Here is a 14,274-nt window from a genome sequence, read left to right on the forward strand (position 1 = left end):
TCAATACCCTGCAGCTTTTCCATTTTTCCGTGAGTCAGATACGGCCACTATGCAGTTGTTTTGCTTTGATACTGCATTAACCACATTATAAAACATCTGCGGGACTTTGACTTTGTGCCCAATCTTGTTAAGTGACTCCAAAACTATCTGAGGAAGAAAAGAGATGAAAGTGGAGTGAGCATTTCACTTGATCCTTTACAAGCAATTTACTTCAGGAACATCTGTGTTCTACTTACCTTTTCAAACAAGGGCTCAAAGTTAAGAACGTTTTTGGAGTCCACAAATACCACAGGGGCGTTGATGGAATCTTGCAGAGTCTTGCCGTACCACAGGAAGTTCATGAGTGTCTAGCCAGAGGAGTTTCAGCCAGAGTTGGATTAATAAAGCACAATGCGTTCAATTTGTTCAGTTAAAGGGCCAGATTTACTAACAGCGCAAACCCGCTGAAAAGGCGTGGACAGGGTTATTTTTGGAAATACATTTATAGCCGTTTCTCTTTCAGGCGCAACATTTATGGAAAGAGTATTTAAATTAATCATGCAACATGATTTACTAAGGTTTGTGGTAGTCAATTTGGTATTTGCGCCAGTATTTAACACACACACACGTGTGCACAGAATGGCTTCTCATGGTGAATGAATAGTGCGCGATAATGAAATGGTGAATGAATAGTGTGCGATAATGAAGTGCGATAATGAGTTCTCTTCCTTGTCTTTTTGCAGTGCACGCGAATGGACAAATACACACAAAAAAGTCAAAATACTCTCGTAAACACAGTCGGTTATTCCGTTGATGGTAGATTTTCTTGATGCCGTCTCTATGATAACGTTAATCAAACAACAAAGCTAAGAAAATTCACTTGCTGTTCTAGACAGAATAACAACTATATTTGTAATGTACAGCCTGGGGGGCAGTTGTGGCCTAATGGTTAGAGAGTCGGACTTGTAACCGGAAGGTTGTGGGTTCGAGACTCAGGTCCTGCAGGAATTGTCGGTGGGGGGAGAGAATAACCAGTGCCCTCCTCCACGACTGAGGTGAGACCCTTGAGCAAGGCACCCACGGCTGCCCACTGCTCCGGGTGTGTGTTCACTACTGTGTGTGTGCACTTGGATGGGTTAAATGCAGAGCACAAATTCCAAGTAAGGGTCACCATACTTGGCCACACGTCACTTCACTTCACTATATTTTATTAAAAAAATGCAGTATTATTTTACATTTGATTACAGTTTAACACTTTCTGTACCTTCTGTACCTACCTGAAAATGTTTATTTCAATCATCTTTGTTCAATTGTATTCATTAGTGCAATTGCCAATTTGTTCTTTTTCTAATTACTTTTTTACTAATGCTTTTTTTTTTTGCTATGCTATTTTTAAACCATAGGCAAAAGTTGCTATCCAGATGATTTTTGTTTATGGTATTCAGCTAATAAGCCAGCACTCTGAAAGCGCTTCGAAAGTGCTGCAATGTATTTACTATGTCAACAGTGTAGGATACTGGCACAGATGAGAAGAGATTGTTGAATAAATTTGTTATTTTTGTGGGTTTTTGCGCACAAAAAGTATTCTTGTCACTTCGTAAAATTAAGGTTGAACCACCGGAATCACAAGGACTATTTTAACGATATCTGTAACTTTCTGGGCCTTGAAAGTGTTAATTCAATTGCAGTCTATGCAGGGGTCAGAGAGCTCTCGGATTTCATCAAAAATATCTTCATTTGTGTTCCAAAGATGAACGAATAACTTGTGGTTTTGAAACGACATGAGGGTGAGTAATTAATGACAGAATTGTCATTTTTGGGGGAACTAACCCTTTAAGCAACAGCATGTGATTTCAGATGCTGCCCATGTCTTAGCCCATTTTGCGCTTGACATGACTGTGATAGTTGCTGTTAGGAGGCACCGCACATAACAGTGTGTGTGGTAGTGGGAAGAGAATGGTCTCCACTGGTGTTCATTTATGTGGAATTCCAGAGGAAGAAGCCATCCGAAACATATCGTTTGCAAAGCCATGTTATTTTTTATTTTAAATAACCGGTAGATACAATTTTTATTTAACTTTCGTGGCTTATAACATTTTAACAAAGACTTTTAAAAAATCCCTATGGGAATAATTAGTGGAAAAAATGCTTCTGGAACCAGCGGCGCTAAAAAAAGGGGGCGGGCGCTAATACACTCTATTTGCACTGTTCTTGGAAGATTGTTTTGGTCATAACGAAAATGAGCTGCTGCATCTGTGTTCAGTTTGCACATTGGCAGACAACCCGCAGAACTTTCCACTTCATCGGCTCTTCTATGGGATCATGCTAATTTGCCCTGTTTAGTGAATCTGGCCATAATAGTGCAGATTAAACTCACCAGTGCCACCCCGGTGGTGATCATACTGCCCCCTGAGGCTCCTATGACCACGATGTGTTTCTGAGATCGGGAGTAAAGGATCACTGGAGACATGGAGGAAGGCGGCTGCTCACCTTCACATAGATACAGACAGAACAGGAGTTCAGTACAAAATACTAATAATAATTAATGGATTATTTGAGCTGTGAAGCTGTCTAAATCAAAATTTTTGATGTTGGGATACCGCTCCACAACCGGAAAAAAATGGCAGGGATCTATTTTTACTTGATCCATCCTATAAAAATTACTTGTTTTAGTGCAATTTGATTAGGCTGATTGAATAACATTTTGAAAACCAATTTAGATGCTACCACATGAACAATGCTTGAGGCTACCTAAATGTATAAGTCATGTGGCTATGTATTTTTTTATTATAAATTATACATATAAGCTTATAATCATGTCTATATTATGTCTAATGAGTCATAAATGGCATATATATAAAATCTGTACTGTTTTGTCTACATTAAGAATTAAACACTATATCTAAAACCAATCATTTAAATGTTGCAAACAAATGTATGCATCGCAACAATAAAATGTTCAGATGAAAAATGGATATGATTTTTGAGATTTGCTAAAGATTACATTAACTGTTATTCAATGTAAAAACAGTGTTAAGTTCAATTAATAAACAAAGATTATTGGAGTATGTTTTACAAGAAAACTATTTCAGTCTTTCTACTTCAAAATTTTCCATTTAATACAGTGTTGTACTGTTGTAAGTGTCCTCCTATTGCAAATGCCAATAGAATGTTTATCGATACTGAAATATTCCATTCATTTTGGGAACTGTATATGTCAGAAATCAGCCATTTGTGAAGGGTTACTAACCAGCATGAATCTGGTCTGTTTTTCCACAGAAGTCGGCAAGTTCATTGTTGATCAGGATGCCTGTTTTGGAGGAGAAAATTCTGGATCCAAATCTGAGAAGAAAGAACCGTTTCTAAGGTACCATTTTACTCCAGTAAGGCATTGTATTTATCAATTAGGTAATATTATATCATTGTGTTCTAGAGCTTGTGTAAATGGTGTGAATGATACTTGATTGTACATGTGGTTGATGGTGCTGGTCACAGATACCGCCATCCCATCCTCAGCGAGCACGGACACATGAGTGGTGCCATGTGAGTCCAGGTATGGAGTGACGTTGTAGTAGCTGGCATCATGAGTGCGGTCAGGACTGATTTTTGCTCTCACTTTGTCCGCAAAATGCTTCTGAGTGATCTCAACTGCCTCCTATTCAAGCCACACAGAACGTCGAGGATGATGAACTAATGCATGACTTTATGTGTGCCAACCAGTGGGTTGCCAGCAATAATGGCAGTGTTGCTGTGCTGTACTCTACTGCCTGCAGTAATGATCACCCAGAACACAGCACTTAAGTCATTACAGCAGATTACACCAGTGCCTCCATAGAGGGTAATGACTGTAATGTTTCTGTTGAGTTACTAAAACAGAGCCTGACCAATGGTATCATGCCTATAGCGCTTACACAGAAGTTTAATATGTAAAACAAAAGACTTCCTCCTACAGAGCCTACCGTTTGAGAGGCAAAGTTGGGGTCTTTCATGAACTTCTTAAGACCGTTGGCAAATTTACAGGTTTCTACGTAACGTTGGAATGTTAAGACCTTCTCATCCCCCTCCAAAGATGAAGGACTTGGATCAAAACCTGAGGAGCACAGAAAACTTAATCAGTCTTTCAGTTTAGAAGCAACAACAAAAAAAAGGTTCTGTAAAATTGATCATTAATATAATCAAATAAACAATATTCATCTTTTAAAGGATACCACAAAGCACCAAAACACATTTGACTACAAAGAAGTGATAGGAAACAGCAACATTGTGGTTGCTACAATTGTTTTTAACACATTCGTTTGTGGTTGCGAAGTTGTTTCACAGTGGTTTTCTTAGTGGCTGACAGGGCTTGGCATTAACACCAGCCAACCGCAGGTGTATTTCAGTAGTGGCATGTAACGCAGTCACTCCTATTTTATATTTTATATATAATATATATATTTATCATTTGTAGTCTTTTAAAAAGGCATCTGAAATAATAAACAAATTGCAATGTACGGTTGGTCAAAAAATATCAATAAATATTGATACTGAAATATCTGAAACACTTCCAATACTCAATTGCCGCAGAATAGATGCACGATACCAGCTGCGCTTTCTCGCTCTCTCATCTCTCCGACAGCGAGTTGACACAAAAACCCCCCACCTCCCCTCACTCAATCATTTAATTTGCTCCGGATGAATATTGTTGGTGTTTCAGGGCTTGAAATTCGGCGTGGGATTGCGTGTATTGCGCATAATTTTACTTATTCCCATTGATTTTGTGCTCACACCCCAAGTGCATGCACATAAAGACGCCTTTCAATACTAAATTGAGTTCTTTTTCACTGCTTATTGCGCTTAAACAGTCAAATACACACTAAATAATGTCAAATTTCCGGTCTTGGTTTTAATAATTGTACATTGGACAAAGCACTGGGCCATTTTAATCAATATGTACACAAATACACGCAAAGACAAAATTGTAGATCTGTGTTATGGATCCATTAAAGGAGCGTACAGATTGGACTGTTTTTATGGACTCTGGTAATGACATTGATGAAGTAACAGATGTGATTAGTAGCCGATACATTTTGTGAAGATTTGTTAATCCCTGTGAAATAATTTAGGAAATGGGTTACGAAATCAATCAAGATTCTTTTAACAAAAAGAAATAGGGCCTTTAAAGAGGGAAATGTGATTATAGATTAAGAAGAGAAATTAAATGTGAAATTAAGAGGGCTAAAGCAGTCTATAAGGAAGATCTTGAGTTAAAACTGAGAAAAGGCCATCTAGGTTCTGTTTGGGAGGGGATGCATTTAATAACAGGTCGGGATAGTAGCAAGCGAAATAATAAAATTACTGGATGGTTTCAGTTCAGATGCAGTTCTGTCTCAGAATTTTAATAATTACCATTTAAGATTTGATACTTATGATTTTGCACAGGAAATTGAGTGAATGTAGAGAAAAAGGTGAGCATGATTGTGTCTTTTTCAACATGGGAGATGTTATTATAGTTAAGCATTGTAAAATTAGGAAGGCACCTGGGCCTGATAAAATACGGGGCCGATTACTTAAAGCTACACTGTGTGATATTTTCCCCCATCTAGCGGTGAAAAGGTATATGACCATCCAGTGAATATTAGTTTCTGTTCCTCTCAATTCCGATTTCGTTTTAACTCCTACGGTGGCCGATTTAGTCAAAGATTAACATGGCTTCCAGTTCGACCTCGTCCACATTCGACACGGTGCCATCGAGTGTTAAAACGTGAAAGGCGAAGCTTGAATTTACGGGTATGTCCCTCTTTGGCTAATGTACTTTCAAGATGGAGGGGCAACATGGAGACCCGCATTCAAACCCCTCACCCGTATGTATTTTCAATGGCATATTATAAACTTACGAGAATACTTTATTACTTGAAAGAAGTAAATATACATTAATGAGCACATATATTTTTGAAAGAACTAAGTGTTTTTAGCTAAGAATAAACTAAAAAAGTGTAGCTTACACAGTGTAGCTTTAAGGAATGTGCTGAGCAGTTAGGAGGACCAATTTATTTTATGTCTTTGCTCTATCCCTTCAACAACAGAGAGAACCTGCACTGTGGAAGCAGTCTACAGTGATACCGGTACCAAAAAAACGCCACATACAGTCAGTTGATGATTTTAGACCGGTGACGCTCACATCTCTAGTTGTGAAATGTTTTGAGAAATTGGTAAAGAGAGAAATTATGCAAAGGACCCAGTACTCTTTAGACCCCTTTCAATTTGCATATCTGCTTGTTAAGTCTTGACGTAAGGAACGCCGTTTCTGGGTCCAAGCCTCAACTCGTTTCACTTGAGAATGCCATCGACGGCCGTTTATGAGCGCTATTTATTCATATTAAACATCAAACATTTAAAAAAGTTAAACATTTTAAATACTTACAGTCTACACAACAGTCTCTGTGCTCACAGCGTCGCAGACATTAATATTTTAACAATTTATAAAAGATGAATCACTGTCTGGCCATCTGGAATTTTGCTATGGAGATAAAGGTTATGATTCTATATTTTTTGTAGTGTTACACCACATTGTGTGTGTATATTAGCACCATTTGTTGTCTTTCTTGTGGTATGGGATTGGACCATTTGGACCTGGAAGCGCTGCCGCGTAACGTCAGACTTAACAACTGGATAGGGATAACCGAGGTGTAGAGGATGCAGTAGCAACCCTTCTACACTTAGTACTCCAGCATTTGGACAAGCCAAAAACATCAGCAAAATTACTCTTTATTGATTTTTCATCTGCTTTCAATACCATTCAGCCACATATCTTAGTCAGGAAACTTATTAATGAATTTAGTTTGGATTTAGTATTGTGGGATAGATTTTAGATTTCCTTGTGCAGAGAACACAGAGGGTCAATCTTTCGAATTGGTTGGTATCATCTACTGGGTCACCTCAAGGATGTGTCCTCTCTCCTTTATTATTTATTTTGTATACTAATAAATAATAAAGGAGAAATTAAGTAAGAGTAATTTTGAAAATAGACATATTATAAAATTTGCTGATGACTGTAATTATTTGTTTATTGAGTGATGGGGACTCAATGTATGGTCCTGTGGTTGATGATTTTGTTACCTGGTGTCAGGATACTTTTTATGTTCTTAAAACTAAAGAGATGATTGTTGACTTTAGCTCGAGGAAGCAATCTATTCAGTACAAACAAACAACTATAAATGGTATGGGTGTTGAGAGTGTTGAGCAGTATAAGTATTTGGGCACCATTTTAGATAATAAGTTGACTTTTTCACTAAATACTGAAGCCCTGTGTAAGAGGGGGCAACAGAGATTGTACTGCTTGAGGAAACTAAGGTATTTTTATGTGGATAAAACATTGATGTGTATGTTTTACAGATCTTACATTGAGTCGTTTTTATCTTTTTCATTGCTGTGCTGGTTCAATTCCATAAACATGTCTGGAAAAGATTGTAAGTCAGGGAAATAAAATAACTGGGAAGAAGCAGATGAGTATGGCCCAGTTGTATCAAAGGCAGGTGTTGGGAAAAGCACAGAGTATATTGTTAGATGAGTCACACCCCATGCACCATGAGTTTCACCTCCTTCCCTCTGGTATTCGTTTTAGAACTCCTATTAGCAAAACAAATCGGTTTAGATATTCATTTATCAGCTGTCAGCAATTCTTTTTAAAGACTTCATATTTTTTTTCAGCAAGATGCATTAAATTGATAAAAAATGACAGTAAAGGCTTTTACATTGTTACAAAAGTTTTCTTTTCAAATAAATGCTGTTCTTCTGAACTTTCTATTCATAAAAAAAATCCTGAAAAAAAAATATATATATATCATGGTTTCTACAAAAATATTAAAGGGGTCCTATAAATGCCCTTACAAGATGTAAAATGAGTCTGATTTGAGTGTGTATTTGAGGTTTAGGCTCAAAATACCCCACAGATCATTTTTATAGCATGTTAAAATTGTCACTTTTCGAGTGTGAGCAAAATCGTGTGGTTTTTTTGTGTGTCCATTTAAATGCAAATGAGCTGCTGCTCCCGGCACCCTTCCAAGAAGAGGGCGTAGCTTCAATGGCTTGTGTTAGCAGCTCTGATTACCTCACGCAGACACGCACTGAAAATGTCAGAAACTGTTCAGCCTTTTATGTTCAAACCGTAGTCGGACAATGATGGAGAGACTCAAGATGGAGAGGCTCAAGAAGAAGTGACAACATGTATAATGCAATAATACGTTTCTGAATGGTTAGTTGATGAATTTATGTAGCTAATGTGGAGTTGATTAGCATATTCTGTCATGATAATCTATAAATCGCTTGTGGGGGAACTGTTGTAAGATGCCCACAGAGCCAGAGAATACAATGCTGCAAGAAGATAGAACAGGTAGAGTTTAGTTTAATTAACTTATGTTGTCATCTTGCTTTATGATATGCTATTGCATACTGTATTGCAATAAATGTGAAAAGACGGATGCGACAGCTTGAGCAGACTCCTAAATGTGTTCCTCTACAACAACTCATGGCCTCACTGCCTTTGTTGTGTGTTCCCGGGGGCAGGGTTTACGTACATTTTGGGGTTAGTGACGTCACTAACCCTGAATAAGCTTTTTGTAACCCTGAATGTCTGCTCATGTGGTCCGTAACATGATTGCATGCAGTAAATAAAATGTCATATGCTTGGTATAATAAGAATAAATGCTGCCATAAATAACGGCCCAATTCAAATGTTTACGTGCTTTTCTTCCTTTTATTTTTTGAGCGGTGATGAAATATATTGCACTAGCACTTAAAGAAATACCAGTCTAGAAATGCATCTAAATTACAGCTAAGTGCAACCGTACAGTGGTCAAAAAGGATATAAACAGTGAATTTTGAAGTGATATATTCTTGAAAACAGATGTGGATTCGGACAGCAATTAAATTACCACACGACCTTGGTGTTTGTCTAAAACAGTATGTAATTTGGCCAGGGATTTGTACGCGGGTGGTGGGAGACGGACGGCAATAAAATCTCTGACTAGCCTGATTTAACCTGTAAACGATGACAATACCTTTTGACCCCACGAGAAAGTTAGTGTCCGAATATGGCTTCAGCCAACTCCTTCACCACTAACGGAGCGAGCTGGAAAATCAAACTTTTCCTGAACCCTGTGGGGAGGAGGGCCACAACATCATGGAAACCAACAAAACTCAGCAAAGATCGTTCTTGCTCCGTTCTTGAACTTCTGGATATTCGGCAGCAATGCCACAATGGAATGAACGGCTTCGCTCACATCTTTCTCCGCCGCCATTACTGAACTAAAACTTAAACTAGCGCATGACATCAACGTCATCGTTCTCAGCCACTCCCTCTGTTCGCTGATTGGACCAGTAAAAATTTTGTTCAGAGAAAACCTAGGAATATACTGAAGTCCCAGACGGAGTACTGAAGGAAAATGAAAATCGAGCGGAAGTACGTAGGAGGGCGGAGCCAGGCTACAGCATATCAGAATATTAGAATGACTTCTGAAGGATCATGTGACACTAAAGACTGGAGTAATGATGCTGAAAATTCAGCTTTGCCGTCACATAAATAAATTACATTTAAAAATATATTCAAATAGTAAAAAAACTGTTATTTTAAATTGTGAAAATATTTCACAATATTACTGTTTTTGCTGTATTTTTGATCAAATAAATGCAGCCTTGGTGAGCAGAATCTTACCAACTCCGAACTTGTATATGGTTGGGTCTCATATCTGTAGCACAAATGGTTTAGGAAGAATTTTGGCACCAAAGTTTAATACTTTAATCATTAAACTACAACCCCAAATCAGAAAAAGTTGGGACAGTATGGAAAAAAAAGAAGTGATTTCTACATTTACTTTGACTTGTATTTCATTGCAGACAATATGAACACAAAATATTTCATGTTTTGTCTGGTCAACATCATGTCATTTGTAAATATGCATCCTTTCCTGTCATTCAGACCTGTCATTCTCAAAGAAATAGCAGTCTAGAAATTCATCTAAATTACAGCTAAGTGCAACCGTACAGTGGTCAAAAAGGATATAAACAGTGAATTTTGAAGTGATATATTCTTGAAAACAGATGTGGATTCGGACAGCAATTAAATTACAACATCATGTCATTTGTAAATATGTATCCTTTCCTGTCATTCAGACATGCAACACATTTCAAAAAAAGTTGGGACAGGAGCAATTTAGGGCTAGTAATGAGGTAAAATGGTTAAATAATGATGTGATTTGAAACAGGTGATGTCAACAGGTGATTGTAATTATGATTTGGTACAAAAGCAGCATCCAAGAAAGGTCTAATCCTTTAGGAGCAAAGATGGGCCGAGGATCGCCAGTTTGCCAACAAATACGTGAGAAAATTATTGAAATGTTTAAAAACAATGTTCCTCAAAGAAAGATAGGAAGAGATTTGGATATTTCACATTCAACAGTGCATAACATAATTAAAAGATTTAAAGAATCTGGAGGAATTTCAGTGCGTAAAGGACAAGGGCGCAAGCCTAAGCTGAACAACCGTGATCTCCGATCCCTCAGGCGGCACTGCATCAAGAATCGTCATTCATCTATAAGCGATATCACCACATGGGCTCAGGACTACTTTGGCAAACCTTTGTCAAGTACCACAATACGTAGTTACATCCACAAATGCCAGTTAAAACTGTACTGTGCCAAAAGGAAGCCCTATGTTAACAGTGTCCAGAAGCGCCGTCGACTTCTCTGGGCTCGGAGGCATCTGGGATGGACCATCACACAGTGGAAACGTGTACTGTGGTCAGATGAATAAGTATTTCAGGTATTTTTGGGAGGAATGGATGCCGTGTGCTCCGGACCAAAGAAGAAAAGGATCATCCAGGCTGTTACCAGCAACAAGTCCAAAAGCCAGTGTCTGTCATGGTATGGGGTTGTGTCAGTGCCCCTGGCAAAGGTAACTTGCACTTCTGTGAAGGCACCATTAATGCTGAAAAGTACATAGAGATTTTGGAGCATAATATGCTGCCTTCAAGAAGACATCTTTTCCAGGGACGTCCATGCATATTTCAACAAGACAATGCAAAACCACATTCTGCACACATTACAAAGTCCTGGCTGCGGAGGAAGACGGTACGGGTACTTGACTGGCCTGCCTGCAGTCCCGAACTGTCTCCAATAGAGAATGTGTGGCGCATTTTGAAGCACAAAATGCGACAACGAAGACCCCGTACTGTTGCCCACCTTAAGACTTGTTTGCAGGAAGAATGTGACAAAATTACACCTGAAACACTTCATCACTTGGTGTCTTCAGTCCCTAAACGTCTTTTAAGTGTTGTGAAAAAGAATGGCAACATTACAAAGTGGTAAATGCTTTACTGTCCCAATTTTTTTTTAAATGTGTTGCAGGTCTGTATGACAGGAAAGGATGCATATTTACAAATGACATGAAGTTGACCAGACAAAACATGAAATATTTTGTGTTCATATTGTCTGCAATGAAATACAAGTCAAAGTAAATTTAGAAATCACTTCTTTTTTTATTTATTTGCGTTTTCCATACTGTCCCAACTTTTTCTGATTTGGGGTTGTAACATATTACCAACAATAATAGTGATGCTTGCCATATCAAGTACAACTAATAAAAGGACAAACAGATGAATACATTTTCCCACCTAGCATGGTGTTGAGTATGAAGCTTAGTGTCGCTCCCCCCGCTGGCGGTGGAGGAAAGTACATGTCATACTCTCCTAGATTCACATCCCAGGCATCTGATTCAGACGTCTTGAACGAACTCAAGTCCTCCAGAGATATTGTTCCACCTGAAATACAAAGTAAATAAACTGATTCATGTATTTAAAGAAATCAGAATTGAAGAGAGTGACAATTTGAATTACCTGCAGCTTGTATATCACTGACAAGGTGTTTGCCGATGTCTCCAGTGTATAAAGCACTCGCCCCATGTTCTGCAATGATCTCAAGTGTATCTGCCAGTTTCTCAAATTTCACTACGTCCCCCTCTTTCAAAAGATCACCTTGTTCATTCTGGAATAACTGGCTATAAAACACACCTTTTCGGTCATTGTTTTGTGTCAAAGGGATCATTATGAGTCTGAATTAATTCTGAATGGGAGTACATGTGTTACCGTAGTGGTGAGTCTGGCTTCTCCTTTAAAAGCAGCGGCAAAAATCGAGAGAGCACATAGGGAATGTGGACGCCCTCTCTAGCCATTTTGATAGTGGGCTGAAATAAACTGGCCCAAGGCAGACGTCCATACAGTGTATGAGCTCGCTCATAGCCACGGAGATCACCTGGGACACCGATCCAGTGAGCCCCTTATAGAGAGAGAGAGAGAAACTATAGCTACCATATGTGCTTAAAGTGCACTATGAGTATGTGTAGCTATGGAAAATGAGACGGCTACATCCTGTGTAATGGATAACAAGGTCTGTTTGTAATTAAAGAAAAGAATAGTGCATTGCATCTTTCCCCAAAGGGCATTGCATATATTTAAGGTATTTTATTTCAAATCGTTGTTATGAAGGAAACCCTTTATTTACACTCTCAGCATATTTAAAGGTGAATAATGTTTGTGGTTGCAAGAAACAAAAGTTCATCCATCTTAACACACTGTCACCTTCCATTGGCTGTGTTGTTGTTGGGCACGTGGCAAGAAGGTCTGTTTTAAAAGCTTTTGGGACAGTCTCTCTGGCATTGATTATTCTCACTTTGCCTAGATAACAGAGATATGGATAAATAATAACAAAAATATACATTATACCGGCAGAAATAATAAGTAATTTAAGGTAAGGTAAAGTCTTTAAGGTAAGTAGGATGAATCTCACCACTTTGTTCCCGTATTGTGAATATAGAGCCTCCGCCAATGCCCATACTCTGGGGATTAATGATTGACGTGCACAGTAAAGTAGCAATGGCGCCATCTACCGCTGACCCACCCGACTGCAGTATATCTCTAGGAGAAAAAAGACTGAAAATGAGCTGTGATTCAAAGGACCTCCAAATGTGATGATCCCCCTGCAAAGGGACCTTTTTCTAAAATTTAAAGGTAGCTATAGCTATCATGTAACAATATAGAAAAGTAGTTTTTTCCCCCCAAAATTGGATAACTGGGTTTGTTTTGGTATTGTAGGTTTAAAAAAAAAAATCACTGTGTGCTAAGTTGATAGTGTATCTGTTAAGGCCCTTTCACACCAACGGCGATAATAACTATAACAATGTTGTTTTAAAAATCATTCTAAATGTTAAAGAATAGCAGAGTCCGCAACTATAATGAAAACGGCACAGTGGAAAGATATTGTTGGGATCACTTTGAAAATGATTTTTTTTTTTCAGTTGATGAATGATCAAAACATTGACAGCCAATCAGAATTCACCCTGCTTTAAAGTGCTTGGCGGATGACATAACTACAGCGCGTGCTAATAATAAACAGAATTGTGCATTGGTTCTAGTCACAGTTATTAAAGCTGCAGTCCGTAACTTTTTGCGCTCTAGTTAATAAACAGAACTGAATGCGTCTTGCGGAAGAACATTGCAGCCGGAGCTACTTATGTCTATGGCGAGTCACGCAGGGACTGTGCTCCTCCGCAGCGGCTCCTCCCAGTCTGGTCTGAAATAGTCCCAATATAAACACTTATTATACGTGTACCATAATGATTCAGGGTAAGACAAAAACACGGTTTGGAAAATGGATTCATGTTGTACATTCTCATTATATAATTTTTGTAAATCTTGAACCCAAAAAAAGTTACGGACAGTAGCTTTAACTTTATAGTTGATGTGAACGGGCCTTTATTCTACACATTTACAGCGGATTTCAAATTTATTTGTACAGTGATTTTCATAATGCGCCTATTGTGATTACTAATAGTTAGGGATTCACGATATATCGGCCACCATATCGGTATCGGCCTGATAAGAAAATTTGCCCTATATATTAAAGCTGATAAATAATGGATTATTTCCTTCAGCTGAGTCACTTCAGATGCGCACTGTTCGCCATGATGGTTTTGAATTGCTTTAAATATGTGATATATGATTGGAATCACTTCAAAAAAAGAAAATACAGTAAAGTGCCACATGTGCAGCGCAAGTCTGTCATACAAGCTATATACAATTATAATGAAAAATAGAATAAATATTTTTGTTTTTATTTAGCGACTTTTGTTTTTGTAATTAGGCTCTCAAAAATGATTGGATTTGAATTTAGATTTATCAGACAATATATTGGTTATCGGCTTTAAAATATTAAGAATTATCGTTATCGGCCAAAATCATAACAATCGGCCATATCGGTGCACCTT

General features: G+C 38.1%; 1 protein-coding gene across 1 annotated transcript in view; it reads right to left on the minus strand.

The window, feature by feature from the left end:
• The window catches only part of ggt5a (gamma-glutamyltransferase 5a), a gene marked incomplete at both ends in the record, with an annotated part of 21,612 nt that continues 7,338 nt past the window's right edge, over window positions 1-14,274 (minus strand). The window contains 11 exons of the mRNA XM_079827384.1: window positions 1-147; window positions 237-347; window positions 2,357-2,469; window positions 3,230-3,321; window positions 3,450-3,634; window positions 3,939-4,069; window positions 11,627-11,773; window positions 11,849-12,009; window positions 12,098-12,287; window positions 12,590-12,685; window positions 12,798-12,925. Coding sequence (XP_079683510.1) covers window positions 1-147; window positions 237-347; window positions 2,357-2,469; window positions 3,230-3,321; window positions 3,450-3,634; window positions 3,939-4,069; window positions 11,627-11,773; window positions 11,849-12,009; window positions 12,098-12,287; window positions 12,590-12,685; window positions 12,798-12,925 — 1,501 coding nt within the window. The remainder of the gene's footprint in view (window positions 148-236; window positions 348-2,356; window positions 2,470-3,229; window positions 3,322-3,449; window positions 3,635-3,938; window positions 4,070-11,626; window positions 11,774-11,848; window positions 12,010-12,097; window positions 12,288-12,589; window positions 12,686-12,797; window positions 12,926-14,274) is intronic.

The sequence above is a fragment of the Gobio gobio genome (genome assembly GCF_949357685.1).
Source record: "Gobio gobio genome assembly, chromosome: 10".
NCBI classification, from domain to species: Eukaryota; Metazoa; Chordata; class Actinopteri; order Cypriniformes; family Gobionidae; genus Gobio; species Gobio gobio.